This window comes from Alternaria postmessia (genome assembly GCF_024291825.1).
Source record: "Alternaria postmessia strain BMP 2775 chromosome Unknown scaffold_28, whole genome shotgun sequence".
In the NCBI taxonomy this organism is placed as follows: Eukaryota; Fungi; Ascomycota; class Dothideomycetes; order Pleosporales; family Pleosporaceae; genus Alternaria; species Alternaria postmessia.
The window spans coordinates 194,138-219,108 of NW_026260101.1; the positions used below are offsets into that span (position 1 = coordinate 194,138).

The 24,971-nt window shown below is 51.5% G+C and overlaps 10 protein-coding genes across 10 annotated transcripts; 6 read left to right on the forward strand and 4 right to left on the reverse strand.

The window, feature by feature from the left end:
• Window positions 1–366: 366 nt before the first annotated feature.
• Window positions 367–1,515, reverse strand: J4E82_005376 (uncharacterized protein; the record flags this gene model as incomplete). The annotated part of the gene is made up of 1 exon (XM_051731643.1): window positions 367–1,515. The coding sequence occupies one exon, from the start codon at window positions 1,513–1,515 to the stop codon at window positions 367–369; it is 1,149 nt and encodes a 382-aa protein (XP_051588601.1).
• A 3,680-nt stretch (window positions 1,516–5,195) lies between these two features.
• Window positions 5,196–6,132, forward strand: J4E82_005377 (uncharacterized protein; the record flags this gene model as incomplete). Its single annotated transcript, XM_051731644.1, has 2 exons — window positions 5,196–5,324; window positions 5,377–6,132. 2 exons carry the CDS (start codon window positions 5,196–5,198, stop codon window positions 6,130–6,132), a joined length of 885 nt encoding a protein of 294 aa, XP_051588602.1.
• A 225-nt stretch (window positions 6,133–6,357) lies between these two features.
• On the reverse strand, window positions 6,358–8,694 carry J4E82_005378 (uncharacterized protein; the record flags this gene model as incomplete). The annotated part of the gene is made up of 1 exon (XM_051731645.1): window positions 6,358–8,694. The coding sequence occupies one exon, from the start codon at window positions 8,692–8,694 to the stop codon at window positions 6,358–6,360; it is 2,337 nt and encodes a 778-aa protein (XP_051588603.1).
• Window positions 8,695–9,975: 1,281 nt separating this feature from the next.
• J4E82_005379 (uncharacterized protein) lies at window positions 9,976–12,144 on the reverse strand (the record flags this gene model as incomplete). Its single annotated transcript, XM_051731646.1, has 1 exon — window positions 9,976–12,144. The coding sequence occupies one exon, from the start codon at window positions 12,142–12,144 to the stop codon at window positions 9,976–9,978; it is 2,169 nt and encodes a 722-aa protein (XP_051588604.1).
• Window positions 12,145–12,414: 270 nt separating this feature from the next.
• Window positions 12,415–13,247, forward strand: J4E82_005380 (uncharacterized protein; the record flags this gene model as incomplete). Its single annotated transcript, XM_051731647.1, has 3 exons — window positions 12,415–12,461; window positions 12,513–13,120; window positions 13,171–13,247. The coding sequence occupies 3 exons, from the start codon at window positions 12,415–12,417 to the stop codon at window positions 13,245–13,247; spliced, it is 732 nt and encodes a 243-aa protein (XP_051588605.1).
• Window positions 13,248–14,053: 806 nt separating this feature from the next.
• Window positions 14,054–14,917, forward strand: J4E82_005381 (uncharacterized protein; the record flags this gene model as incomplete). The annotated part of the gene is made up of 4 exons (XM_051731648.1): window positions 14,054–14,293; window positions 14,345–14,631; window positions 14,684–14,708; window positions 14,867–14,917. 4 exons carry the CDS (start codon window positions 14,054–14,056, stop codon window positions 14,915–14,917), a joined length of 603 nt encoding a protein of 200 aa, XP_051588606.1.
• Window positions 14,918–16,982: 2,065 nt separating this feature from the next.
• J4E82_005382 (uncharacterized protein) lies at window positions 16,983–17,508 on the forward strand (the record flags this gene model as incomplete). The annotated part of the gene is made up of 3 exons (XM_051731649.1): window positions 16,983–17,094; window positions 17,162–17,326; window positions 17,387–17,508. 3 exons carry the CDS (start codon window positions 16,983–16,985, stop codon window positions 17,506–17,508), a joined length of 399 nt encoding a protein of 132 aa, XP_051588607.1.
• Window positions 17,509–18,412: 904 nt separating this feature from the next.
• J4E82_005383 (uncharacterized protein) lies at window positions 18,413–18,852 on the forward strand (the record flags this gene model as incomplete). The annotated part of the gene is made up of 2 exons (XM_051731650.1): window positions 18,413–18,677; window positions 18,728–18,852. 2 exons carry the CDS (start codon window positions 18,413–18,415, stop codon window positions 18,850–18,852), a joined length of 390 nt encoding a protein of 129 aa, XP_051588608.1.
• Window positions 18,853–19,552: 700 nt separating this feature from the next.
• On the forward strand, window positions 19,553–20,113 carry J4E82_005384 (uncharacterized protein; the record flags this gene model as incomplete). The annotated part of the gene is made up of 2 exons (XM_051731651.1): window positions 19,553–19,904; window positions 19,998–20,113. 2 exons carry the CDS (start codon window positions 19,553–19,555, stop codon window positions 20,111–20,113), a joined length of 468 nt encoding a protein of 155 aa, XP_051588609.1.
• Window positions 20,114–21,374: 1,261 nt separating this feature from the next.
• On the reverse strand, window positions 21,375–24,768 carry J4E82_005385 (uncharacterized protein; the record flags this gene model as incomplete). The annotated part of the gene is made up of 2 exons (XM_051731652.1): window positions 21,375–21,597; window positions 21,650–24,768. 2 exons carry the CDS (start codon window positions 24,766–24,768, stop codon window positions 21,375–21,377), a joined length of 3,342 nt encoding a protein of 1,113 aa, XP_051588610.1.
• Window positions 24,769–24,971: the final 203 nt, after the last annotated feature.

A 24,971-nucleotide genomic window follows, 5' to 3' on the forward strand; every position in this document is an offset into this window, starting at 1 on the left:
CATCGTTCGTAAACTTATATGGTGTGAGAAGCACGAAGGCAAGTCGCAAAGCAACCGCTATGACGTTTGTGGGGAACCCTGCAGCTTGCGCCGCCCGCCCCTCCATTACGAACCATGTAAATGTCAGCGCGGATCTTCGGTGCATGCATGACGCGAGGTCACGAGTTTCTTGGTGTCATCAGCAAGGTCTGAAATGCTGCAAAATTGTTCAGAGAAACATTTTAGATACCAGTACATGATACCATGTCGTATCCTACGTGCGCTACGTGGTCATGAATCCCATTGCCTACCCAAAAACACCTTGCTATGCTTCATATCATGAGAACGAAGAAAGAAAACACTCGTACTTTGGCTGCGAGGCGTATATTATCCAGAATATTTCTTCGCCTCCATGCCCTCAGGTGGTTCGGGTACCACGGTCTTGTTGCCAACGTTGCTCCAGTCGGTACTCAACACTGTACCACCGCTTTCCTGGTAGCTTTTCATCATGGCGCGCTGCTGCTCAGGTGTAGCGCCGCTGTACAGCTGCTTGAAAAAGTGTGATGTCTCATCGCCTTCAATTTCGTCTTTGTCGTCGAGATCATTGACTACCACCTTGTCCCAATTCTTTGCGCCTGACTTGGAGGATGTTGGGTATGCAGGAGCTGTGTCCTTGGTGGTGCGGACGGCGAGAGTCGCATCGGGGGCTTGGGTAGTGGTAACGTGGCCGTCGGGGTGCTCGAGGTCATGCCATTTCAGACCGGTAGTTGCCTTTCGCATTGTAATCTCCAACTTGGTGGGCGTGACCCGGAATTTGGATTGCGAGGGGTCGATCTTTTCGTATAGAGGGTCGGCGCTGTAGCTGTATTCTGACGATGAGCCGACGATGGGGAACGAGACGGACACGGATCGTTCTTCGAACTGGACGCTCAGTTTGTCGTTGGGTATGCCTTTGGCCATGATAGTAAGCGTGACAACTTCAGGCGACTGGTACCAGTCAGTCTTGATCTTGTCTTTTGGGGTCGGCGCAACAGGCTTCGGGGCCTGGACTGGGGTCGAGGCGGGCTCTGAAGCCTTGGGGGGTGCAGCAGGTGCTGGAGTACTGGGCATGTCGACGTCTGGTGTCTCCTTGATAGTGATGCTCCTCTTCTCATCGTCCTGCGGAACATCCTTCAGCTTGGTTGCGACCTTGGCCTCCCAGATGGGCAGCATCTTGTCCTTTTCATCAAGCCCCTTCACAATCTTCAGCAAGTACTCGGCATCTGCATATTTTCCAAGGTGGAACAAGGCGACGGCGCGTCGGAATTGGGCGTCCTTGATGAGTTCGCGCGAGCCACGTTTCTTAGCGAAGACGACGGCGAGTTCGGCGTCGCTGAGGGACTCGGCATATTTGGAAGTACGCTGGTAGGCTGTGGCGCGACCGATGTAGTACTTGACGGCTGCGGGGTTGACTGAAAGAGCCTTGGTGTAGTGCTCAATCGCTTCTTCGGGCTTGCTTGCGCTGAGCGCGGCGTCGCCTTTGCGGGCGTCGTCCATGGCGGGGTAATACGTTGTTGAGCGGAAAAACAGGCGTGGAAGCGACGGGAGGGTTTGGGCGTCTGGGACCTTTTATAGAGGCTTGCTCATGGTTGACGATGAAAGAAACTGGGTAATTGTACAATCACAACCGTGGAAGCTTCCATTGCTGCCTTCGAGAACCAGGGTCCAAAACGCCGCTAGCCTACGCCCTCACTTTCACCACCACCACCACCACATTCACGTCCGTAGCATCAATTAGAATCACCGCATTCACGTCGAGCAAGCGGATACTGGGAAAAGAGCTATTGTCGTATATGTATTACTATACAAAAGGCCCTGCGCCTGCAATGACGAATCAGGTATATATGTAATGCCGACGACGGCAGTCAAAAAAACTCCAGAAACCAGAAAACAAGTGCTCTACATCTTTTCGATACGCATGCTCACACGTTACGCTTAGAAGACAAGGACAGCGCCGAAAAGAGCGCTGGCTGCGATCATGCCGACGAAACGAAGGGGCACATCGAGACCAGCAGCAGCACCCTCGTTGTTGCCAGCGCTGCCAGTGGAGCCGGGAGTAGGCGAGCGGGTGGGGTTGCCAGATCCGGGGGTAGCAGTAGACTCGCTGGGTTCGCCAGCAAAGTGCGAGCCATCACCCTCGAGACCGGGTCCCTCACCAGCACCTTCGTCCATGAACTTGACAGCGTTGGCAGGGATGGCAGGGAGGGAGGTACCCTCGACGTGCCATTCATCAGACTCAGCAGGGCACTCAGACGCCTCGCCGTTCTCCCTGAAGCCACCGTCGCCACGAGGGTTAGCAGTCGCCTTGTAAGCCTCAGCAAGACGCTCAAAGTCCGCGTTGGGCTCAATGTCGCCGTTGCTGCCGACCTCGACAAGACCGTAACCGTTAGGCTCGACAGTGTACTCGTAGACGAGACCACCAGAGTAGACACCCGTCATGTTTGTCGAGTACAAAGCCTCAATCTCACCCCAGTTGCGCTGGTTGGTGATGCAACCAAACTCAGACAGGAAGATGGGCTTGCTGTAGTCGCTGTACGTCCTGACCTTGGCGTCCCATCCAGACTCGGTGAAAGACGAGGGGTCGCACCACGAGTAGTCGTTGAAGGCAAAGAAGTCGGAGCGCTCGTCATCAGTACCGCAGTTGAAGTAGAGGGCTTGGGCCTCGATGTTCTCAGCAACATCAGCAGCCGAGTATCCGACGGGAATGACACGGTTGTGCCTGTTGGAGATGTACTGCTTCATGTCACGAGTAACGGCCTTGATGTAAGGAGCAGCGTTGGTGTTGTTCCTCGCGTTGATGACCTCGTTTCCGGAAAAGAAGAGGAGCAAGTTGTTGTAGTCGGCAAACGCGTCAATGGTAGCAAAGACAGATTGCAGGTAAACATCGTTGTACGAACGGTGGAGAGTGTCCTCGTTCTCTCGGTTGAGAGAGTAGTCGGGTGTGTTGGCATCGAGCGCCAAGTAGATACCGGCGTCATCGAGCATCTTCATACCCTCGTCGTGGTTTTGAGAGTTGTCGATGGTGTAGATACGGATGGTGTTGATGCCGAGCGACTTGAAGTTCTCAACATCGCGTTTGAGACCCTCGAGGTCGAGCAGCGGATCGGCAGCGTCGGCCGCGCCACCTAAGATGCATTAGTATCGTGTTGCTGTTGTTATTGTTTTGTGACAACAAACCTGGCTGGTAGGCGACACCGCGGACGTAGAATCGCTCATCACCGGCGAAGAAGGCGTTGCCTCGAACGGTGACTGGTGGTAGGTTTCCCTTGGATTGACGGGCGACAACACTGGCGAATGCTGGGGCAACAGCGGCACCCAGCACGGAGAAGACGACACAGGCCTTCATGACTGGAGTTGGAGAAGAAGTGGAATTAAAAGGCAAATAGAAGAGCGATTGGAAGTCTAACGAGTGACTGGTAAAGTAGGAAAGGTAAATCTCACACAGAGAACATGCAACTGTTGAGGTAGAAGCCGGGATGGTCAAACTATTTGAAGCGGCAACAGAGCAATTTCTTGGTTCCCCCGAGTGCTACATGTGGAACTTGCCAACCCTCATGGTCTGTCTGGCGCCGCTGCGCGCCAAGTCGATGGGTGTTGGCATGCGCGCAGGAATCGCGGAGACCAAGCAGCCAAGTCCATAGTCGTGAATTAGCAGAAGCCCGCCGAGCCTTGGTCAGGGGCAACAAAGCCAATGACTGGCAGGAGCATGCCTGGTAGACGTCTTGATAGCGAGTGAATTGCGCGTCCGTTGATTTCCCGCCGCTTTACACAGCCTCGTTGAGACAGTCAAGACTTGTTCGTTCGTTGCAGGTCAATTCACCGTCGCTGGAGGCGAGCGCGCGCTCATGAAACGGCAGAACGCTTGGCTCTCGAGAGGGAAATGACGGCCAGCATCGCATTCCAGAAGAGCCCTGCGGAAGGATCAGTACCGTGGAAGGGCCTTTGCTGACGACATAGTTGCGGCCATGCACAGGCTGCAGCTACAATCGTGATGCCACGATTAGTTCTCCATTCTCTTGGGCGGCATGTTTGCCGGGTCGCTGACAGCACTTGTTGCGGGCCGTGGAGATCCGAAGCGAAGCTTTAGGCAGAAAAAGCAGCCTGTCCATCTACTCGGGCATATACATTGTTGACATCGATAGGCGAATTGTGAGGTTTACCATGGTTGGTTTCGAGGTTGGAGAGTTGACAGCTGTCGCAGCTGGGGCCCCGACGTTGACACCCGCGGCGGAGATGGCCCGGCCGGTTGGTCGCTTCCGACGCGTGTCGCTCTTGTCCACCAGCGTTCTCTCAACACGACAGATTACCGTGGCTATCCCGATCCTCCACAAACAAAAGGTTTTGTGAGTCGACAGATGATGCGTTTTCGATGTTCCGTATTGATCGCACTTCCTGTGGCACCCATTCCACACAGCTCATCTGCGGCAACAAGCAATGACACCGAAGAGTTCTGCGACGACAAGTAAAGCTTCCACTGTTGCCCGTTAATGCCGTGGGTGACCAACCTCTTCAGCCGTGCTGCTTCTTCCTGCTTCCTTGCTACGAGACACGTTTCCAGTGTGTTGGTGTGACAACGACGTCTTTTTTAGTCCAAAGCCGCTCCTGCTCAGGAAGGACTCATCGTTACAAAGAGGTGGACGCGTCTTCATGAAGAAACCCAAGTACAACAACTACGATCCAGACATGAGAGAAAATTGGTTCACGTGAACATACAACGGCGAGTTCTCCGAAGAGATGTCACACATTGGCTCTTGATGCGTTACTATTCTGGTCAGCACAACAGACGCATCTATCCCCCCAACCCGTTTGGACCCCACAAATATATGCCATTAGGATGACATAAGAAGAAATTAACATGCGTTCGTTGTCGTCGCGCCCATCTATAGTTTCAGGTGCAACGCGCCCCACGTAAACCCCGGTCGCATTCATTGCAGCGGACGAACCACACGCGAACTGCAGGCGCTACAAGGGTAAATCACCCAACCGCGAGGTTCGCGACCCCGATAAATAGCAATGCAAACGCGCAATAGGTCCAGATGATGAGATACTCGGGTGAGGCGCGGTGTATTGCGGCGCGGACAAAGCGAATCCTTGCGTAGGTGTGAGATGATAAGAGTCCTTCTTGACTGCTCACGCTTGAGTACACGAAAACTGCTCACAGTTCCACCACCACCAAAATGCTTCGAAACATACTCTTCACAACTTTGCCGCTTCTCGTGGAGGCTGCGTACCTCGACCCATCGCTACAACAGCAGAAGCCTTTGCTGGACCCCAAGCCAGCGTCTGGCCGTGTGATCCCCATTACAGTATGCTCAGATTGACCCTACGTTACTCTAGACCAATCTAACAAACCAATAGCTAGACCATGATCTTCACTACACCTTCATCAACTCTCCTCCTGTCTTCGACTTAAAGCCTCTCGAGCACCTCCAAAACTCAATGGCTAGCTATAGCGCCGGAGGACCCATTCAAGAAACCATACTCGTCAACATCCCTCTCAACAGTTCACAGTCCGGCACCGCCACTTTCTACACCATTTCTGAATCAGATTCATGGTCGCAGGCTGCCGATAGATTCATTTGGATGCAACAGGAACGACTACATCTCCAACCCATTCTCGGCGCCCAACTCCCTTTACTCGGTATCGGCATAAGAAAGAGCGGTATGATCTCTATGCCTGCTGAATCCGCCACTCTCGATCTAAGCACACCATATATCCATGTTCCGAAAGGCATTTGGGACGTCTTGCTACTGGCTACCAGTACTGAACAGCAAGCCAGAGATGGCAATGAGATGCTGTATGTTGATTGTGGAGCTTTGAACATCTTCCCTGACCTGGTATTTGGGGTCGAGCGAGAGGATTTTGAAGGAGGAGCTGAAGAGAATGATGGAGAGAACGAAGAGGACGACGATGACGATGTTGACGAACTGGTTGTCAAACCCGAACAATACATACTGCAGACCGCAGAGGGGAGATGCATGCTCCTAGCTAGAAACGCGGATTCTTGTCATGACGACAGGGGAATAATCAAACTTGGCTGGGCAGCGGTCAGAGGCCGTGATGTGGTGTTGGATTGGCATGGGTCAAGGGTTGGCTTCGAAAAGCAGGCCTGAGAATCTAAAGAGAGGAAGGAGCGAAGGATGCTTGACACCTATGGTCATCAAGTTAATGTTTATAGTCTCTAGCGGATGAAATGAAGTAAATCGGGTTGACTTATACCGCTTCGACATTTCCGCGAGAGGATATTGAAGAACGGTACGGAGCCATGCAGACATGAGCAAAAGGTTCGCATATGGTGAAGGAGAAAGGCATGTTACTATAAACGATCACTACTCGATCTACATCAAACAGAAACTCAGCGCGACAGCGCCGACAGAGACAAGCAGGTGAACCCAGCCTACTCTTAGTCCACTCGCCGCATCCTCATCATCATCACCCCCTTGCGCACTTCCATCTCCGGAACTTTCCGGATTCGAATCTCCTTTTCCTTGTTGCTGTTCCTTGTTCGTTACACTTCCTGCCACGCAAGCGCCCTCATCCATGCCTCCGTTGTTTCCAAACGCCACATTGGCCGTCTTCTCCCACAACCTTGTCACGTTGAAGTAATCCTCAGGCTCGTACCAGATCCGACAACTCGCCGTATCGTTGAGAAACTGTGTTGGCACGCCCGCCGACTCAAAGCCTGCACGGATGTTGTCCTGGAAGTTGACGCTAGCATCGATTACGGCGATGGGCGGAGTTGATGGGAGGAACTCGGCCCAGTCGTTTGCTTCGGAGCGAGACGACGCGAATTGCGAGGTGACGTATTCGGAGAGGGCTTCCATGTAGAGGGAAGGGATTACCAAGGTGCCTTTTGTGCCACCGACGGCTACCATGGGACCAAGGCTAGGGCGGCCGCCAATAGCGAGGCTTCGTACGCCGGACTGTTGGACCATGAGTTCGGTGAAGATGGAGCATGTTGAGGCGCAGACGCCGTCAGTTAGCAAAATGATGTCCTCGGCGCGGAAGGGGTCCGTAGTGAAGTTGCTTCTCGAGTTGTAGCCTGTCATGGTGATTCCTACGGCGGTACGCTCGTTGCTTGTTGTCAGAGGATCACTCAAGTTGTATTTGAGTAGGGCGGTGAACTTGTCGTTGTTGAATCGCTCGGGTGGATACATGGCTTTCCAGTCTGGGAAGTCTTCGCCAGTGGAAGAGAGGTAGGCGTCGTTGCTGAAGGGGCTCGTGAAGAGTTCGGCGTTGAGGAGGTTAATCTCCTTGAAGCTAGATATACTCTCGCCGTAGACCTCGCTGGCTCGGTGTCCGCGATATCGGTTCTGTGTCTGAGGTTCCTGGGATGGGAAGAATTGTAGGTACATATCATACCCCGAGAGTACTTTGCCACCATTATTGGCACGTATATCAATAATGTGTTTCTCCACGCCACGGGATTGGGCTTGCGAGATGTACTCCTGAATTACGGCTTGGAATTCCTGTGCACCTGCAACGTCCTCGGTATTGAATGTCGTCGCTACAAGAACACCGATTTCGCCAGCATTGGTATTGATGAAGAATCCGGCCAAAGGCACCTGATCCGCCGAGTGAGCAACGACCGGATCTGGGTAAAGCAATGGCACTGAGCCGTGTTGTTGGGCAAATGTACCCCTGAATTCATAGTCGCGCGGGTTCTCCAAATGCATGGGTAGTTTAGTAGGATCCCTCTTCTTGACCCTAAATGAGCTCGTCTCAGGTCTAATGTATGTATCATAAAATGACTCAGGATCGCTGACATAGCTCCAAGTCTGAGGATCCACAACGATGGCACCATTGCTATACGTATCGGTTGTTCCGTTCTCGAAAGTAATGTTCGTCGTAGAACCAGGGTAAAACCTTGGACTGGTAAAGTACCCATAGTTTTCTGCGGCCTGTGAAAAGAACATGGCATTGAACCGAGTATCCGGATCGTGGTAAGAGTTCAAGTTCGCCTCGTCCGTCAAGAACTGTACAACGTCCCTTCCGTCGATTTGTGTGACCGGCGAAGGTTCATAATCAACAGTGCCATTGAAGTCCTCCAAAGCCCAGATTCGGGGCATCTCGCTCCCATCTCTTGACGCTGAGACCAAAGCAAAAGCGCTGCTTCTTCGCCATCTGAAGACTCCTGCATATGCCATACCGTTCCAGCCGAGATGCCCATCGTGCGCCTTCACCATCAAAGATGCAATGTCATTTTCAAAGTCGAATTCATTGCTGTATTGTCCGGATTCGACGTTGCTTTTGATGCTGTCTAAGCCGGCAACGATATCGACAGCGTCATTCGGCCATCCCTTCGGTGGGTCTTTGAGGTAGTTGAGCGTCGATTGAAACTCCACCATCTTCTTGATCTCATCCACTGTCGATGATGCGGAGGTTGAGTAGAAAGGCAGTGACTTGAGGCATGCGTACGCTAGTGCGGCATCCACGACTGGGAACTCTGAGAAGTCATCCGCCACTAGCTCGGCTATGTCTCCACAAGCCTGGCTCGTCTCTATCGGTCCAGAAACATTCTCTGTGGTTGTCGGGTCAAGGTCAATGTCGTCTATTGATGATGGTGTGGGTGTCGACGTTGGCACGATATCAAATGACTGTGAGGCGTCTGTGGCTGTGACCGATTGTGCTGTTGCAACTGCTAGGAGCGCTGAGAGCGCTATGAAGGACCTCATGGTCTAGGGGGCGTGCAGACTATACGTTGGATTGTCCAAAACCGTGGAACTAGATATAGAACGGTGCGGTACGAATGGCGTCACCCGTACGAGGGTTGTGGACGTGACTTGTTGAGTAGTAAAGAAGGTGTCTAGTTTTGTGTTTGATCCTTCTCTTTCTGAACACAACAATGTCTTCGAACGTCAATCCTAGTCGTAAATCTTCGTGCCCTCCGCTTGCGTTAGAGTTTTGTGGATTCGTCTTGGAATGAGCGCCTCTATAGGACGAAAATCGATCGAAGAGTGCCTCTCCGGTCTCGTGATACACGTTCCTCAGCCCAAATCTCTCAAACCAACTTCGATGGAACTAGAAAGTAGCTTCCACACATGGGCACCATTGCCATCTTAATCACAATGCACGTAGCTCAGCCTTGTTACCTGTCAAGGCCGTAACCCGCAGCAGCCGCTGCCTAAAAACGCCTCTCGACTCGTACACGTCTGCCGCGCTCTGTTTAGAGTCTTGGCTATAAGGGCCCTGCGTATCCCATGCCTGGTACATGTCGCTCAAAGTAGGCTGGCGTTGTGGCTGTTTTGGCATGGTAGGCAAATCGGATTGAAGAACATGTGATATAAGTGGAGATGCACGGGTACGCGGGACAAGCGTGCTCCTTCGTAGCGGCTAAATCCTGTAGCGTCGCTATTGTGCAGCGCTGCACTTCGAAATTAGAACCCCGATTTTGACGTTCCATGCTTCTCTGATTTGTACTTCCGTCGGTAACGGTCCGTGAGGCTGAACGTCAATGTCACAGCTTGTACTGCTTGACCGTTCTGGGTAGCGAACCTTTTCCTCCACTGTGCGCGCGCCTTCTGTGCCAAGCATTAGGGACGCCCACTGAAGACGCTTGATCCGGTGACGAAACGAGATTGGCTGGACGCCTCAATCGTTCCATCCACACAGCCTCATCATACCGGTGAGGTAATAGCCTGCCGTGGCGCGCCGAAAGATTTTGTGGAGTGAAGACGCGCCGAATTGTCCGGTCGGCTTGGATGCCTTGGATGTAACATGTAGGATCTATGGACGCCTTGTATGCCTAAGGCGCATCGCTCGTTGGTGTGCAGACGAGAAGCAGGCAGTAGTTGTTATGCATTGAGGTTTCGGCCAGGGCAGGGGGTATAACAATCGCAGGATACATGTCAATGGATGAGGTTAGCAATGAATTCATGATTGACTCAATATGATCAGGTTGTTCGAACCTTTCCATAGATCCTGCTATGCCATTGGCGAAAGCTGGATACACCGCTTTACTTCTTGATGCCCACGACAACAAGGTTGCGTGGACTATACTTGTACTCGAATACCGGCTCAACCCACGCGTGTTCGACTTCTTCCTGCTCCTTGAGCCACAGGTATCGGTCCGTGACCACAACAGCTTCCACTACGCCGGCACTGAAGGCCATCAAACTCCACATAACACTTAGTTCCTTTTTCCTCTCGGCATAGCTCACTTCGTAGTCTCTGATATCGTCATCTGTCAACCCATCCATCTTTTCTTTGATAAAGTTTGGATCAACCTCGCAGAAAGAGTTCTCAGCGGTGAGTTTTGCTAGTGCGGCGCGGACGTAGGAGACGAAATCGCTATAGGCAAATTTGCGCAGGGTACCGATGGTAAGTGGCGTAGTTTTACCGTCAGACGAGAGGCCAGGACCGCGGCCATTTGGTGGTGTCCAGTTCACCTGAGAGGTGTGACCGTTAGCTGAGACCGCCCCGCCAACGAGACCTTGTTCGTCTAAAGGTGCAGAGACCACGCCACGATCTAGGAAGATACGCTGAAGCAGGGCTCGATAGAAATGGCGGGTGAAGAACAGTTCTGAGTCGGTCACACCCCAGTTGAAAGGTGCTTGCACAGCCATCATGCGTGCTGTGATATTGAGCCGTACACCTGTTGGTTGTTTGACTTGTTCACCGTCTGCTTTCGAGTCATCATGAAAAGATTCCAGAGGCGTATGTGGTAGGGGGTAGTTTGCAAGTCTCTCGGACATGGGAAATCCCTGTGGATCGAAGGCTTTGGAAGTAGACTCCAGGCGTGGGTGATTAGGACGGAGCGTAGGTAGCTTGTAGGTAGGAGGGCCGAGGCGTTCTGTGAGCAGATTGTAGCAACATCCTACCATTGCTACTGCGGAGATATGTGAGTTGAGAAGCATGGAGCGTAGCCCATAATGAACGAGGTTGCCACATGAGTGCAGTGAGATTACCATCGCGTTTACGTCCTTCGGTTTCGGTACAGCGTTCAAGTTGGTAGCTTCAGCAACCACAGAAGTCTCCGAGCTCACAATCTCCTCGGGTACACGTGAGCTGTCCAGGACTTGGTCGATGACGGGTGTCAGATCGCCATCCTTGATCATGTGCTCGACATACTGTACGCTACCATGACCTTCATTGTATATCTGTAGCGTAGAAGTCTTCGTAGCCGGGGTTCGATCTGTAAACCCGCTGGCCTCGGCAGAAATTTCAGCAGGTGCAGGTTTTGGGACATTCTGAGAGACTTGGTGTAGTACACAGCCATCCTCATCGCAGCTCACACCGTTTTGAAGTGGTGACGCTAGATCAGTGTTCTGGGTGGCTGAACCAGATGGGGCTTCCTGGTTGTGTTTGTTTGTCCCCGATTCATCCTCCTTGGCATCGGATGGACTTGGCACATCAGGTTGTGCCGTGGACGCATCTTCCTTGGCCTCTTTGCCCTTTTTCACTTTGCCCATCTTCGCGCGATACTCCTTCTTGTTCCTCATGACCGTGGGTTTTGCTACCAATTTGGCCAAGATGTCCATGTTCTTTGCTCCTTCGATGTTGTGCTGTTTACTTTCTACAGCGACGATATGCTTAGAGTAAGGAGGTGCAGCGAGTGCGCGTCCAAGGTAGTTCTGACCTGAGCCGAAATCCACAAGATGGGTAATCGGTTTCTTATCAGACTGCGCTATCTCGGAGGTGAGTCTGTCAATATAGCGCGCAAAGTTATCAACTTCGTGCACTTTCTTGACCTTCATACCAGTTGCGATGTGACGAGATATAGCAGGTTTTTGAGGCTCAAGGCCGGAATTGGGTGGAGGGAAGTCACGAGCCAACAGATGTTTCCGTACAGTGCGGATGTACTGTAGCAGTTCTTCAGGCGGTGCAGGACCATTCCGCCAGGTTTTGTCGTTAACCTGTCCTTCCGGATTGAACTGACTGAGATCTTCCCTCATCAAGAGGTCCAAAATGTCCATGATATCTCGCGTTTTGAACCATTCTCGCCATGACTGTGGCAAGATGTGCGAATAGAGACTAGGTGACCTGGTGTAGAAGTCCAATATATGGACACCTCCACATAGTGTCTGGAGCAGCCATGAGGAAGTCGTCAAGTGCAGCAATGACTCGATGTATTCTTCAGTATTGGTGAAGTCGGGGGAAAGGGGAAGAGGCGTGTCCGGACCCATTGCGTCATCCAATCTCTCTTATGCGGAGGGCGGTATTGTTGCGTATCCGCGATCTTGGTGAGTGCGCCATCGAGAAAGTGTGGTGGAGTTGGGTGCTCATTGTGGGTGATTTTTTTGGGAAGGTGGGTCCGTGCCGAGGTGTTGAGGCGCGTCATCGCTTGTACGGGACAGCGTATCGACACGCTCCGACACCTTCACCCAGGCTTCATCGACCGCCATCTTGCTTCACGGCTATACTCTGGAGGGACAATCGGTGTCGCACAGTGCAAGATGATGTCATCACAGAACGACGAGGATCCTTTCCTCCAGGTGCAGGCGTAAGACGGCTCCATTCGCGGTTTGGGCATCTCCATTGACACGTGCTATAGAGACGTATTGTCTGCCCTCAACACGGCGCGACCGCTCTTCAAGTCGTATCTGCGTATCCGTTCCTCGGCCTCATCGGCAAACAGTCCCGAGCTTCGGGAAGCGCGCAGCGAACTTGAACAGACGCTCCAAGACCTTAGTCAGGACCTCGAGGACCTAGTCGAGAGCGTCAAGGCCGTGGAACACGACCCCTATCGCTTCGGCCTGGAGATTGATGAAGTCGAGCGACGGAGAACGCTGGTCAAAGATGTTGGCTATGAGATCGAGAACATGCGCGAGGAACTGCAGCAGACGGTCCAACACGCGAAGAACAAAGGCAAGGTCGCGGCCAATGGCGACGTCCTGCCCGACCCGGATTCCTTCGAGGATGAGGACAACTACGCGGCGTTCGAGCAGGAAAGACAAATGGAGATGATGCACGAGCAGGACGAGGCTCTTGACGGCGTCTTCCGTACTGTCGGCAACCTGCGACAGCAAGCCGATGACATGGGTCGCGAGCTTGAGGAGCAGGGCGAACTGCTCACCGATGTCGACAACGTGGCAGACAGAGTCGGTGGTAAACTTCAAACAGGTCTCAAAAAGGTCGGCTGGGTCATCAAACAAAACGAAGGTAAGATTCGTGCTATCCGTGTACCGGGCGTCGTTGACCGACTTTCCTAGATTCCTGGTCCAGTTGCTGTATCGGCGTCCTCATTTTCGTCCTGATCCTCCTCCTCGTTCTACTCTTGTTCCTTTGAGTGCGGAATTCTACCTCAACCTTAGGCATACACGGAACACGTCCTTCCGAGCCCCAAAACGCCGAAACACCAGCGCCGAGCACCATACGTCCTCTTGTTTGCACTAGCTCTATCATAGTATGATCGACAGTCACAGCCGACGGCACCGCATCGAATCTGCACACATCGTTGCCGATGCACATACAACAAGAAACCCGAGACTTTGTCGCAAAGTTGCCGGATCCCGTTTCTTGGCTTGCATTGCCGGTGCTATTATGCGGGCAATTTATCTGGGGGACCCATCCTTCATTAGCGCTTTTGCATGAATGCATTGCGTGTGCAGTGAAGGTGCCCTGTGACAACGAGCTGGTTCCCACCGCTTGATCACGTACATGAAGAATACTCCCATAGTATACGACTGGCAGACGTGCTGCCATTGAGCGGGACTGAAATGTTGCACATTTCTTCGATTGTCGCCTGTGCATGGATGAGTGTGAGAACCCTCACGCCAACGAAGGCACCCATATGTAACGTCTGTTCGCTACACAGAGTTTTCACATAATGTAACAAAGACAGTTAAAATCAGGAAAGAGCCGTACGTGCGAACAGACCACCCGCTCAAGGCAGGTAGCGTTGCCTCTGAGACGTCGCCTGTATGAGACGTTCAGGCTCTATCCAAGAACTTCTTGAAAACCACAATCGTCATTGCTTCTTATTAGGCCGTTCTATACCCGGCTATGCCCTAGCCACACTTTCCTCAATGTCCCGTTGTTGTGCTTGCGATAAGAATACCGCCTTTCTTCCGCTTGCGAGTCATCACTCACTGCATGGCTGCATCGCACTACAGCCACAGCGATGCTGAACAACCGCTCACCAGTTCAGAAACCAAAACGGTCAAAACCAGCCTCAGGATTCCGCGCCGAAAAGTCACTCTCATCTGCATTACCCTCCTTCTTAATGTGTTGCTCTGGAGTGCCATCATATGTCTTGTCACTTCACTCTACCAGATAATATCGGATCCGCAGGATATAACAAACGTTGCGCCCGTGGTCTTGACGTTAACTTCAGTATGTGCTTGGAGTCTTGCAGCAAAGAACAACACTCACTGGATCTCACAGGCTCTCACGACAATCGCATACACGTTCATACATACAGTTTTTTCCCTCAAACAAAAGACATGGGAGCAGCAACAGCGACACACTTCAGCTGTCAAGAAGACTTCCTACGTTGCCATTCGCCTAGTGATTTCGCTATGCGTCTTGTGGCTGCTGACGACGGGATGGAACATGATAATTGTCGCCAGAAGACCTGTTTGCTTACATGAGGCACCCGGACTTGAAGGTTGGGAATTCGGTTCTACTTGCTTGGGAAGCCGTATTGGCATCGCGTTTGCCGCCATATCGCTGTATGTCGAAAACTGTTCCTTAAGCTTGTGCAAGATTTAATTGTGTCACTAGAGTTACGTCATGTGTGCTTTTTGGAGTACTTGCCGTTGTCAATCGTCCCTTCGAGGCTCATCTATTTAGGCATGGCTATCAAAAGCCTGCAGATATATCGCGTTCGCCACATCCTTCCTTTGGGCAACCTCTAACTAGAAATCTAACATGGACATTGGAGAAACGTATTGATGACCGACCTAGGTCTGTATCGACACACAGGAGCAGGTCATTCGAAACGGTCAACCGAAGTAAAGGTCTGGCACAACCAATCGTTTCAGCTCCTTCTCGAGTTCGCTCATCGGACTCCAGGATTTTTACTTCGCCTTATGCGCCGCCACCCATACCTCCTGCTTACATAGCGGCACAGCGCAACTCGTCAGCCTATACTTCAGATCGCTCATCCCATTCGTCCATGAACCGTGGTTTCTTGACACGTCCGCCTCGGTTGTCTGGTAGTACGCGAATCCCTGAGTCTGTACCTTTGTCCGTACCAGCACAGTATCCAATGTCTACATGGCGCGCCATACATCCCGAAGGTCCTACTTCAGTTCCACTGTCGACACACTCGCGTCCTCGTTCTTACAGCACTGGGTTATCTTACCAAAGTGAATACTCGCGCTCCTCTGTATTTCTTACTCGTCCAGCTCGTCTAAGCAACTCAAGATCTAGTTCGCGACATGGATCTGAGGAGTTGAAAGGTCGAAACGACCGGTTTTCGAGCAGCATCGTTGAGAGCAAGAGCGCTAGCCCTAGAGGGGGTGCTTATGCCATCAAGCATGGTACACCTCTAGCTCATACGGAACATGTCAAACGTCAAATTGGGCACCATACGCGCACGGCCAGTGCCCCACAGGCTGCCTCACACAGAGAGTTTCAGAAAGAGGCTGATGTAAAGATCGTCACTCGTAAACCAGTGCCAGTTCGGCAATTGAGATCCGCTAATCGTGTGGGAATCTCAAGCGCTTTCATTTATGCTGAAGCAGCAGAAGATAGCGTCAACAGGATGTTGAGCGACTCCCGGAATAAATTGGGAAGCGCTGGGTCAGTGAAGGCAAGAACAATGACCTTCGAGCAAGTAAAGAACAAGCCGTTGCCGAAGATTGCTATCTTTAGCGTCGAGCTCGATGGACATATGGTACCAACTAGATGAACGAACATCCTGGTATACAAACAACGCCAAGCCCCTCATCCGCGGCTCTTAGAAACCATTCCATAAGCATGAAGATCGACACAGCGTCAACCAACAACGAAAGTAAGCGAGTATTGCTTTGGGAAACGCCGACCTGGAAACAAACGGTGGAACGGGCCGCTCATACGTCAATTTACTGTCGTTTCAGGCCCATCTCTGGTCGTTGCTGATGGGCTACTGTTGGTCGGCCATGGGGTCAGCAGCGCCATCCGTCAGCTTACAACGGATGGCGGGTGACTTACCAGGCCGCAACCCGGATGCTGGTCAGACCTATTACTCGCTAGATACAGCTACACGAGCCAGTAATCTCTGCGACGTCTCTCGGCCATAACTTACCACCACCAACGCTGACCATTTACAATCGCTTCGTACTGGCAGACCTTGCCGGTGAGCTCCGCTTCGGTTTGCACGGTCCATTTTCTTATGTGTCCTACGCTAGTCAATCGCGAGAAGATGGCCACTCATCAGACCTTATGGAGCACCAGATGAACTCACCTGCAGTACCTGAGTGCCAGCTGTAAATGATGAGTTATGTCTCCATGGCGGCTTTAAGCATCAGGTCGGGAAGCAAGTAGAGCGTTGGCTATTCACAGCCGATGTTTGCCGCTTTTCAAGCATAGACATAAGTCAGCAGAACAGGAGAGGAAAGAGCTCGTAAGCGTAGGAGTTTTACTAGCACGCGCTCATATACGAGCTATAACGTCATCTTTTATGTACCCGTGCGATAGCAAAAGCGGTTTCACGCTCGATCGGGTGAGCAATCAACAACATCACTTTCTCAACTCGACGAAGTCCTGTTGTTTGGCGGCTTATCTCACTTCCATAAAGACATTAGCAAGGTCTTCCACCATGGACTGACGTATATCATACCGCCAAAGAAAATACGCCACCGACTGGAAAGGTTGGAAATAATCCAAGCCCAGAACTTCTGTAGCATTTCATAGGGAAAAAGAGCCTTTGCTATGCATCACAAAATTTACGGTAACGGTGAAATGCTGAGTATATCCGAGGCATAGCCCTTCTGCTATAAAGCAGAGTTCAATTCCAAAGAAGAGATGCCAACCTTGCTACATTTATTCATACACTCGACCAACAATACTATTACGTTTCAATATCCCGATCGCCAAGATGCAGTTTGCAACCCTTGCCACCTTTCTTGCCTCCATGGCCCTGACCGCTACTGCCGCGCCTGCCAACAGCATTGAGGTTCGCCAGGAAATTCCGCATGTTCGCGCCACTTGTACGTGATACCTCTGCATGTGCGAAAGCCATTCAAGGACATGACTAACCTTCACATCAATCTCTAGTCTATCGCGACACTGGATGTGGCCGCGACGGAAGCTCGTACGGCGATGACTACGACCCACTCCAGAACACCACCGCCACCGGCCTCAGCACGTGCATGAACCTGCCTTCAAGCTTCAACTTCCCCAGCACTTACTTCAACGAGACTGGGAGCCTTACCAGAACAAGTATGTTCTTACAGTATGCCAACGAGATTCGGGTATGGGAAACTAACCAGTGACATTTAGTTCGTTTCTACGACCTCCCTTGCTCTCAACTTACCACTGTCGACAGCGGACATCATATCGATATCACGCCTGGTTCGGTTGGTTGCCAGACGCTGACACTCAAGTCTTATGTCACTTTGTAGAAAAGTTGGTATGATGAGGAATCAGTCAGCGAAGGGAATGAGAATAGCTTTGTTGGGTGGCAGTATGATGTGATTTGAGTCGGGACCAAAACTCCGACTCTCATTACGGTGGGGCTGGTGCGGGAAGTAACTTACATATCCTAGATTCTTCTAGTCACTCGTTTATAGCAGAATACAATTACGCGGGGCAACCCAGCATGCAAAACTACAACAATTTGGATGACATACTGGCCGAAATACGACATAAGTGCTTGACTTCTTCTGACTCTTGAAAGCTGGCCAATTCTTCGGAGTTCAATTTGTAACTCCTGTTAGGCAAACTCAAAAGACCTGTCAGCTTGCAGTGGGCGGATTACAACCTATCGATGCTGTCTCTCGGCACGTGAGGGAGTATGCATGCACAGCATTTCAGCTTACCTGCAAGATCGAGAGGCTTAGAAGGCCGTCTTTAAAACATGACATGAAGATTCAGTCCACGCAGGTGGATTTTTTTGTCGCTGCCTCGTATAGATCCACCAACCACCAGCCAACAGTGCACTCTCCTTCGTGTTGTATCGCCTCTCAGCTTATAGAATATTCCTAGAAGGCCCTAGTTGCTCAATAAGAACTTCTCACAAAGCATCATTCGTACCATATCAGACCAAGCTCATGTGAGAAGATGCAAGCCACCAACTGCGCGATCAGAATCGAGCTCGATAGCGGAATCGGTGTAGCAATGCAATACGTAACGTCAACGGTGCTTATACCTATGAATCGATAACTATGTGATAGCACAAGAACCCCAGCGAGACATATAAAGCAAGCATTGCACACCTACTCGTCTTCTCTCATCTTACCATCTCATCTCATCACCTTATCTCCCCATTCATCTGTATCAAAAATCCTCTACTTCCAAATTCCAGCCATGCAGCTCACCATCCTCACCACTCTTCTCGCCACTGCGCTCACAGTGAGCGCCACCCCCATCGAACTACAGGAGAAACGCCAACTTGAAGGTGCTGCTCGCGTCTACGCCCGCTTCTATCGGGACGGCGGCTGCGGTCCCTCTCCATGGGCCGAGGATACTGTCTTCCTTCAGTCCGATACTGTGGGACTTGCTGGATGCCAGGATCTGACGGTTGGGCCGTTCCCTAGCACCTTCTTCGATGTCAACAACTTCAGCAGAACCGGTACGTGATACATCATAGCACGCAGGAGTGATTCGCTAATATACACAAAGTGAGATTCTTCAACCTGCCTTGCTCTCAGCTTACTTCGACTACGAGCGGAAACTTTGTCGATACCAAGCCCGGACAGGCCCCAGGGTGCCAGAACTTGGCCATCCGCTCTTGGGTTACCATCTAGGTAGCCTCGTATCGTCGAATGTTAAATTCGCGATTGATGCGAAAGCGAAAAATAGAAGCGGCTTCAAATCATGGGACCGATGATAAAGGTAGAAGCATCGAGAGTCGCAGAGAATTTGTGAGATCAGTCGGGTCCAACACTCCGGTCTTGTCTTGCGGGTGTTATTTCCTACCTTCTAAGTCGCTCATTTGATAACAATACAAGATCTTGGGGTCGCCCCCGCTCATGAATGAACAAACACCTCTGATGCAACGTGGAAGTAACCTAACGTTTGTCTGCGGGAACATTACAGCAGAGAAATGACAAATTCAACACGATAGTCGTGAATGCTTGGAAGAATAGTCAATCTTTTTTGGTTTTTCGCTACTACTTCCTGTTTGACTTCCGGTTATTCGTTTACCTTGGACGGTGAAAGTACATGGCTCACATACAGTTAGAATTGTTCCCCAGCAAAGTTCGTACGATGAACACTTTCGAGGTCTCCTAGTGCACGTGGCAAGTGAAGGATCAAGTGTACAATGACTCCTCTTTGTTGGCTTCGCCTCATGTTGTGTCACGCCCCCTCACCAGCCTCGCCGCAACCGTCTCTGTGCTACTGACAAAGAGTCAAAAAAATTACTTCCTCCAGGCTCATCCTGCCACTTCTTACTCAGTCCACCTACTCAAAATTCTGAACAACTACTTCCCTTGCATACTCGCAATGGGTATCCTCAATCTAATCCTCTCCAGCGTCTTTGCCATCTATGTCGTAGCGGCTCCTACAGGCTCCGAGCTACGCTCTCCGCTCACCGTTCCCGTTCCCGGCTCTACGACATACGATGCTGATGTCGCAGTAGCCGTCGCCTACGCTCGCTCTCAGCCTTCCTTTGACACTGTCAAGGTGTCTGCTACCACCCCAAAACAGAGAATGTGTGGCGAGTACAAACCTGCAAACAGGCCTGGATCCGAATTTGTATATTCGACCGGAGGGTTACTCTGCGCCGAGACAGAGCATGGCGAGGAAATGGAACGGTTCACCAACTACCACTGTGGAGTTTGTATGGTCTTTGATGGTAAGTGTGGCGGTCATTTCCTGTTTCCCTAATACAACCGCTTTCGACGCGGTGTAGCCTTAAGAAAAATAGAATCACTAATGAGTTTTTTAGAATCTCAATGCCAAGGCAGCTTGATAGGATACTGGGGTCCGGCTACGCCCCCAATGGAACTCCCGGGCGACAAGTCCCATTGGGCCCATGGCGGCAAGAGCTACTGGTGCGTCTGAGGGAGACTACAGTTGCTACGACCTCTGCAAGGATGGGACTCGTTTAGCAGCTAAGGTGCAAACAGTGGCTAGCAGCGAAGAAAAGTGGTACATGGAGGATGAAGTTTTCCAAGTTGCGCAACAACGAGCTGATGAATATATATGTCAATCACACAAAAGCAGCGCTTCATTGCTTCTCGCAGAGGAAGCTGGAGAAGACAATCCGTGTCAATAATTGAATGCAAATGAGGATTGATAAAGGAACCGTGAAGAGTCGCTGGTGACACTGACTTATATGTCACAAGTTGTAGCCAACGCATAACATCCTAACATGTTTTCCTCTCAATCATCTTACGAACGGACAGGCATTTCCTCCTTGCCTTCTCCCTATCCCTTCTCAGTTTCCAATGTATCCCCAGCGCCGACCCATTAACAACACAAACATCACAGCAACTTGGACAAACATACCGTTACATGTCAAACTTGGCATTTCACAAGCAGAAATGGATGCCCATCTAGCTTTGCACGCGCACGTGCACGATTACGAAGAATGCGAGGGAGTGTGTGAACCAAACTTGAAATCCGAAGCGGATGAACAAGCATGTCTGGACACCGTGATAGAGACCAGGAAGTTGGCGGAGAGAGAAGCCGTAGAAGGGAATAGGAAGCAGCGTTCAGATGGACGTGACTACAATACGAAAATGGCGTCGAATGAGGATGTTATGGCTGTCATCAGTATCAGTGACGAAGCCACGGTGGTTATAACAGACAGATGTGCAGAGAAGATGGCCACCACAAGGGTTATACAGAACGCCAAAGCACGTGAAGATGAGGAACGAAAGAAAAGAGGACACACATCGAGTGAAGTATGGACAGAGAGTCCACACTTCCTTTGAGGACCTTGAAGATATCGTGATTCTTGGAAATGGTATAGCAACATTATCTCGTACTTCCTTCCCGTCTCGTAGGTCGTTATCCAACGGCGCTTTGCCCCATGACATCCTCTCAGTTGTTCTATTACTCCAAAACGCCTTGCTGGGTGACGGTGATACGTTGGTACATGGCGAGTGACATGCTTGTGGGTATGCGCAAAGTCGGAATGAAACTCTCTACGTGTGAATGCGTAGGTAGTCCAGAATTGGTGTAGAAAGTTTGTGGAAGAGCAAAACATCTTTCGTGGACACCTAACAACCGGTAGATGTAGATAGTAGTGGCATTGCCTAGCGTATACGTCGACATGTATCCGCTCCGACTGAAAACGGGCCTAGAATGCTGTGTTACCTCAAGTCGCTTCTGTACTTGACTTGTCTGCTTCTGTTTCGATGTTCTGCGTCTTTTCCTCACTCTTCTTGGCTTCGGATTCTTGTTTTGGCTCCGCCTTGGATTCAGCTTTGGGCTGCGCCACTGTCTTGCTGACCACGAGGCCGATAAGATGAGAGCCAACGTTACCGGCGCCGTCAATAGGTCCAAGCTTTGCATCGAACAACTTCGCCTCGCGTAGCAATCTAGAAATCCGTTAGCCATTACACATACAACGGGTTCATCCTGATGACATACCGTGCTTTGCCACCAGGCGTCTTGACTGCCGCCTCTTTGATGACATTGCCAACCTCCTCCCTGTAACTCTCAAATACAGGACCCATTATCATGCGGACTTGAATCTCGCTCAAGTACTTGTTGATAACCTTGTGCATGGTCACGGTGTCCTTGGTCAAGCTCTCCATACTAGGACTGACATCTTTGTTGACCTCGGCATCAGTATCCCACTCCACCTTCTTGAGACTGCGCATGTGGACTTTTGCTCTTCCAGATAAGATGCCTGTCAGTTTCTCATGGATCTGATTTTGCTGGTCATACAGTAGGCGCTTGACGTTGTCAAATTCACCAATAGAAGACTTATTGGAAGCGGATGCGGTGCGCCGTCGGAAGCATTCGCGGATATAGGGTAGAATAGCGATAATGAATGATAATGTCTGAGAGGCAATGGCAAGATGTTTGGTGTTGATGTTCTTCAAGCCTGCAGACTGCATGGCGCCAGCGCCTAGGATCAATTGGCATAATCGTGAGTTGAAGAGTTTGATGTAGTCGCAAAGGGAAGTGGAGACTTCGGAAGTCATACTTGGCATGGCTGAAACAAGAATTTCGAAGCGCTCAATGCCACGCAGGACGACTGTCGATGATTCGGAGATTGTGTACTTTTCCTCATCGACAACGGCGGGAATAGTGGTCTTGTTCTTTTCTTTGGGCTTGTCTTCTGATGTGCCGTTGGTTTGCGCTGATGTGCCATTTGTAGTCGGCTTTTCGATGTCTCGAAGGAGGTCACCAGTCTCTGCCCAGCTTGCAGGGTCGCTCTCCATACCCTTCAACAAGCGTGCTAAGACCTCAGTATCCTGTGCATCGAAGTCCTTCGGTTCCCAACGATCCGAGTCCATCGCCTTTACAAGCTCTTGCTTCTCAAAATCGCCAAACTTGGACACAAAGTCATTGATATGAGTATTGACAACACCTTTGAGAGCGGTACCGGAGCGTCCTGAGACAGCTTCGCACTCGTCGGCAAACAGCCTGCATATGTGGAAGTATCGTAAGAAGCGTTCCAAGGGAAGATTGGCTGTGGCCTCAGAGCGGACCTTGAGAAGCTTAGTGATCTGTGTCTGCGCTGCATCAACAGCCTGACCCAGGAGGCTCGACATGTCTAAGGCCTGCATCAGCTCCATCTGCAGGTCATTTGAACTCGGAGCTGGTACACCGTTGCCCATGTAATCATCGATGCTGTGCATATATGGACTTCGTGGGGGAGATCGGAGCCCACCAGCAGAGGCGGGAGGGGTAGTAACGCCGCTGGTAACATCAAGAAGCACTTTGATCAGCGTACTGAGACGGCGTAGCGCTTCTCCAATGTCAGTGAAGATATTGGCGAAAAATACCTCAGCATCTTCAGGGTCCATGGCGCGTAGATTCCTAGCAAGAATAGAGTTTTTGTCTTGCTGACTAGTCCCTCGGCCACCTCTTGTGGATACAGAAGCCATAGATCCAGTATCATCCTCTGTTGAGCTCGGTAGGTGTTTCCGGATGATGACTTTCATCTCCTTGATCATCGCTTCTCTGAAAGTAGCACTAGCTTGATTCGTAAATTGCGCACCGCTCAAGCCATACAAGCTGGCTCGTAGCTCTGCACGTAGCTTTTCGTCGGTCGTCATATAGGCCGGCAAAGTCGTCTTCGGTTTTTGGTTGGATCCTCGTGCCTTTTGCGATGCAGCAGTCCATCGTTCCAGCGTATCGTGAGTCGGAACTCGTTTGACATGCTCTCGCAGATCCGTAAGTAAGGTGTCGACAAAGCGTACCTCGAAGCCTCTGCCCACACGGAACTTGAGCTCGGTGATGCTTTCGAATACGCCGTCTAGTGCTCTGAGGTGTCGTAGATCGACCAACTGCGGAGGTAATCGAGAATCCAGCCAAGATGTACCCTGAGAATCAGTCGTGTCCAGCGCGCCTGTAATTAGTCGTTCAATGACTTCTATCTGGGTCATGGCAGTCTCGAGACGACCATCAACAACGGCTTCGTCACAGTGCGACAACCCAACGATGACAGCTTGCAGCTGGTCAACCGAGTCGGTCAGCCTCCTCAAGTTCTCCCTGCGCCTCTTCATTTCAACGACCTTCAAGCCTCCTATTGCCATCTGTTCGTCCAGCCTCTTCAGATCCTCCCTAAGTCCTTTTATTCTTGCGACAGAATCTGATGCTTCCGTCTGAAGTTCGCGCAGAGAACCGAGTGCGGCGAAGAAGGAGGTCGATGCCGTAGATATGGCTGAGATCAAGTGCACCTCGACCGTGTCCATGTACCACGACAACTTCTCTTGTAAAATGGCGTTCGTAGCTAGAGCTTTTCTCCCGGGAGGTTGTGGCACGTCCAAGGAACCGTTTGCGCCATGGTCATCGCTGGTTGCTGTTCGGACTGGCCGAACCACCTCGGACCGCTCGCTCACTACGTCAAAGGTCCGCGGGTTTTCTAGGTGAAAGTTGTCATCGAAGTAGATGTTCGGTATGGTGGAAAGGGGGGTAATAGCTGGTAGGGTGCGCTTGGATCCGCTCGTTCGACGCTTCGGTTTCGGCGGCCCATTGGGAGTAAAGGGTGTTCCTACCAAGTTGGGTGTCCCTGCTGGCGATTCAGTATCATCCTTCTTTGACCCTCCCCTTGCTGGCTGGGCGGACTCGGCTTCGGCCTCGGCTTTTGCGCGCTGGAAAGCCTCGTACAGACTGCCGACTTGCGATAGGTAAGGATTGAATGCAGAAGGTTCGATGTGGGGTATGTTTGTGAGCGTCACGGGTGGTATGTCCTTGGTAGATGGCGGGCGGTGGCCCGAAGTGGCTGTGGCAGTGGTATGAGGGACCATGCCAGTCCTCATGATGGGCGGCGTGAGCAGCGTGGAGATGGCATTGTTGCTCTGCTCTCTCACCGCGCCCATGGTGCTCTTGAAGCCGCTGTCGAGCGAGCCACCGACCGAGTGTATCGAGGACGCCGTTGAGCCACGTCGCGGCTTGTAGCGCCCGCCTGTGGAGCTGGGCCTGTTGGTCCAGTCATGGTTTGAAGCGGGAAACGGGAAGGAGCCCTGGGGCGGGTTCGGCGACAGGAACTCGAAGCTCTCGGTCGATCTCCGTGGGCTATTGGGCGAGGACATGATGGCGGCGCAGGTCGGGGGTGGTGAATAGGCGGCGGCATGGGTGGACGGGGGGCAGATTTATCGCATGCTGGAGCAGATGTCGACTTGTATCAAGCTTGCATTCATCAATCAGGCAAAGAGAAACGAAAAGCGCATTACTGTGGATGTTGTGTCTCTCGTCATTGAATCTTGTCTCTAGCCAAAGTTCCACGCGCTCGGTC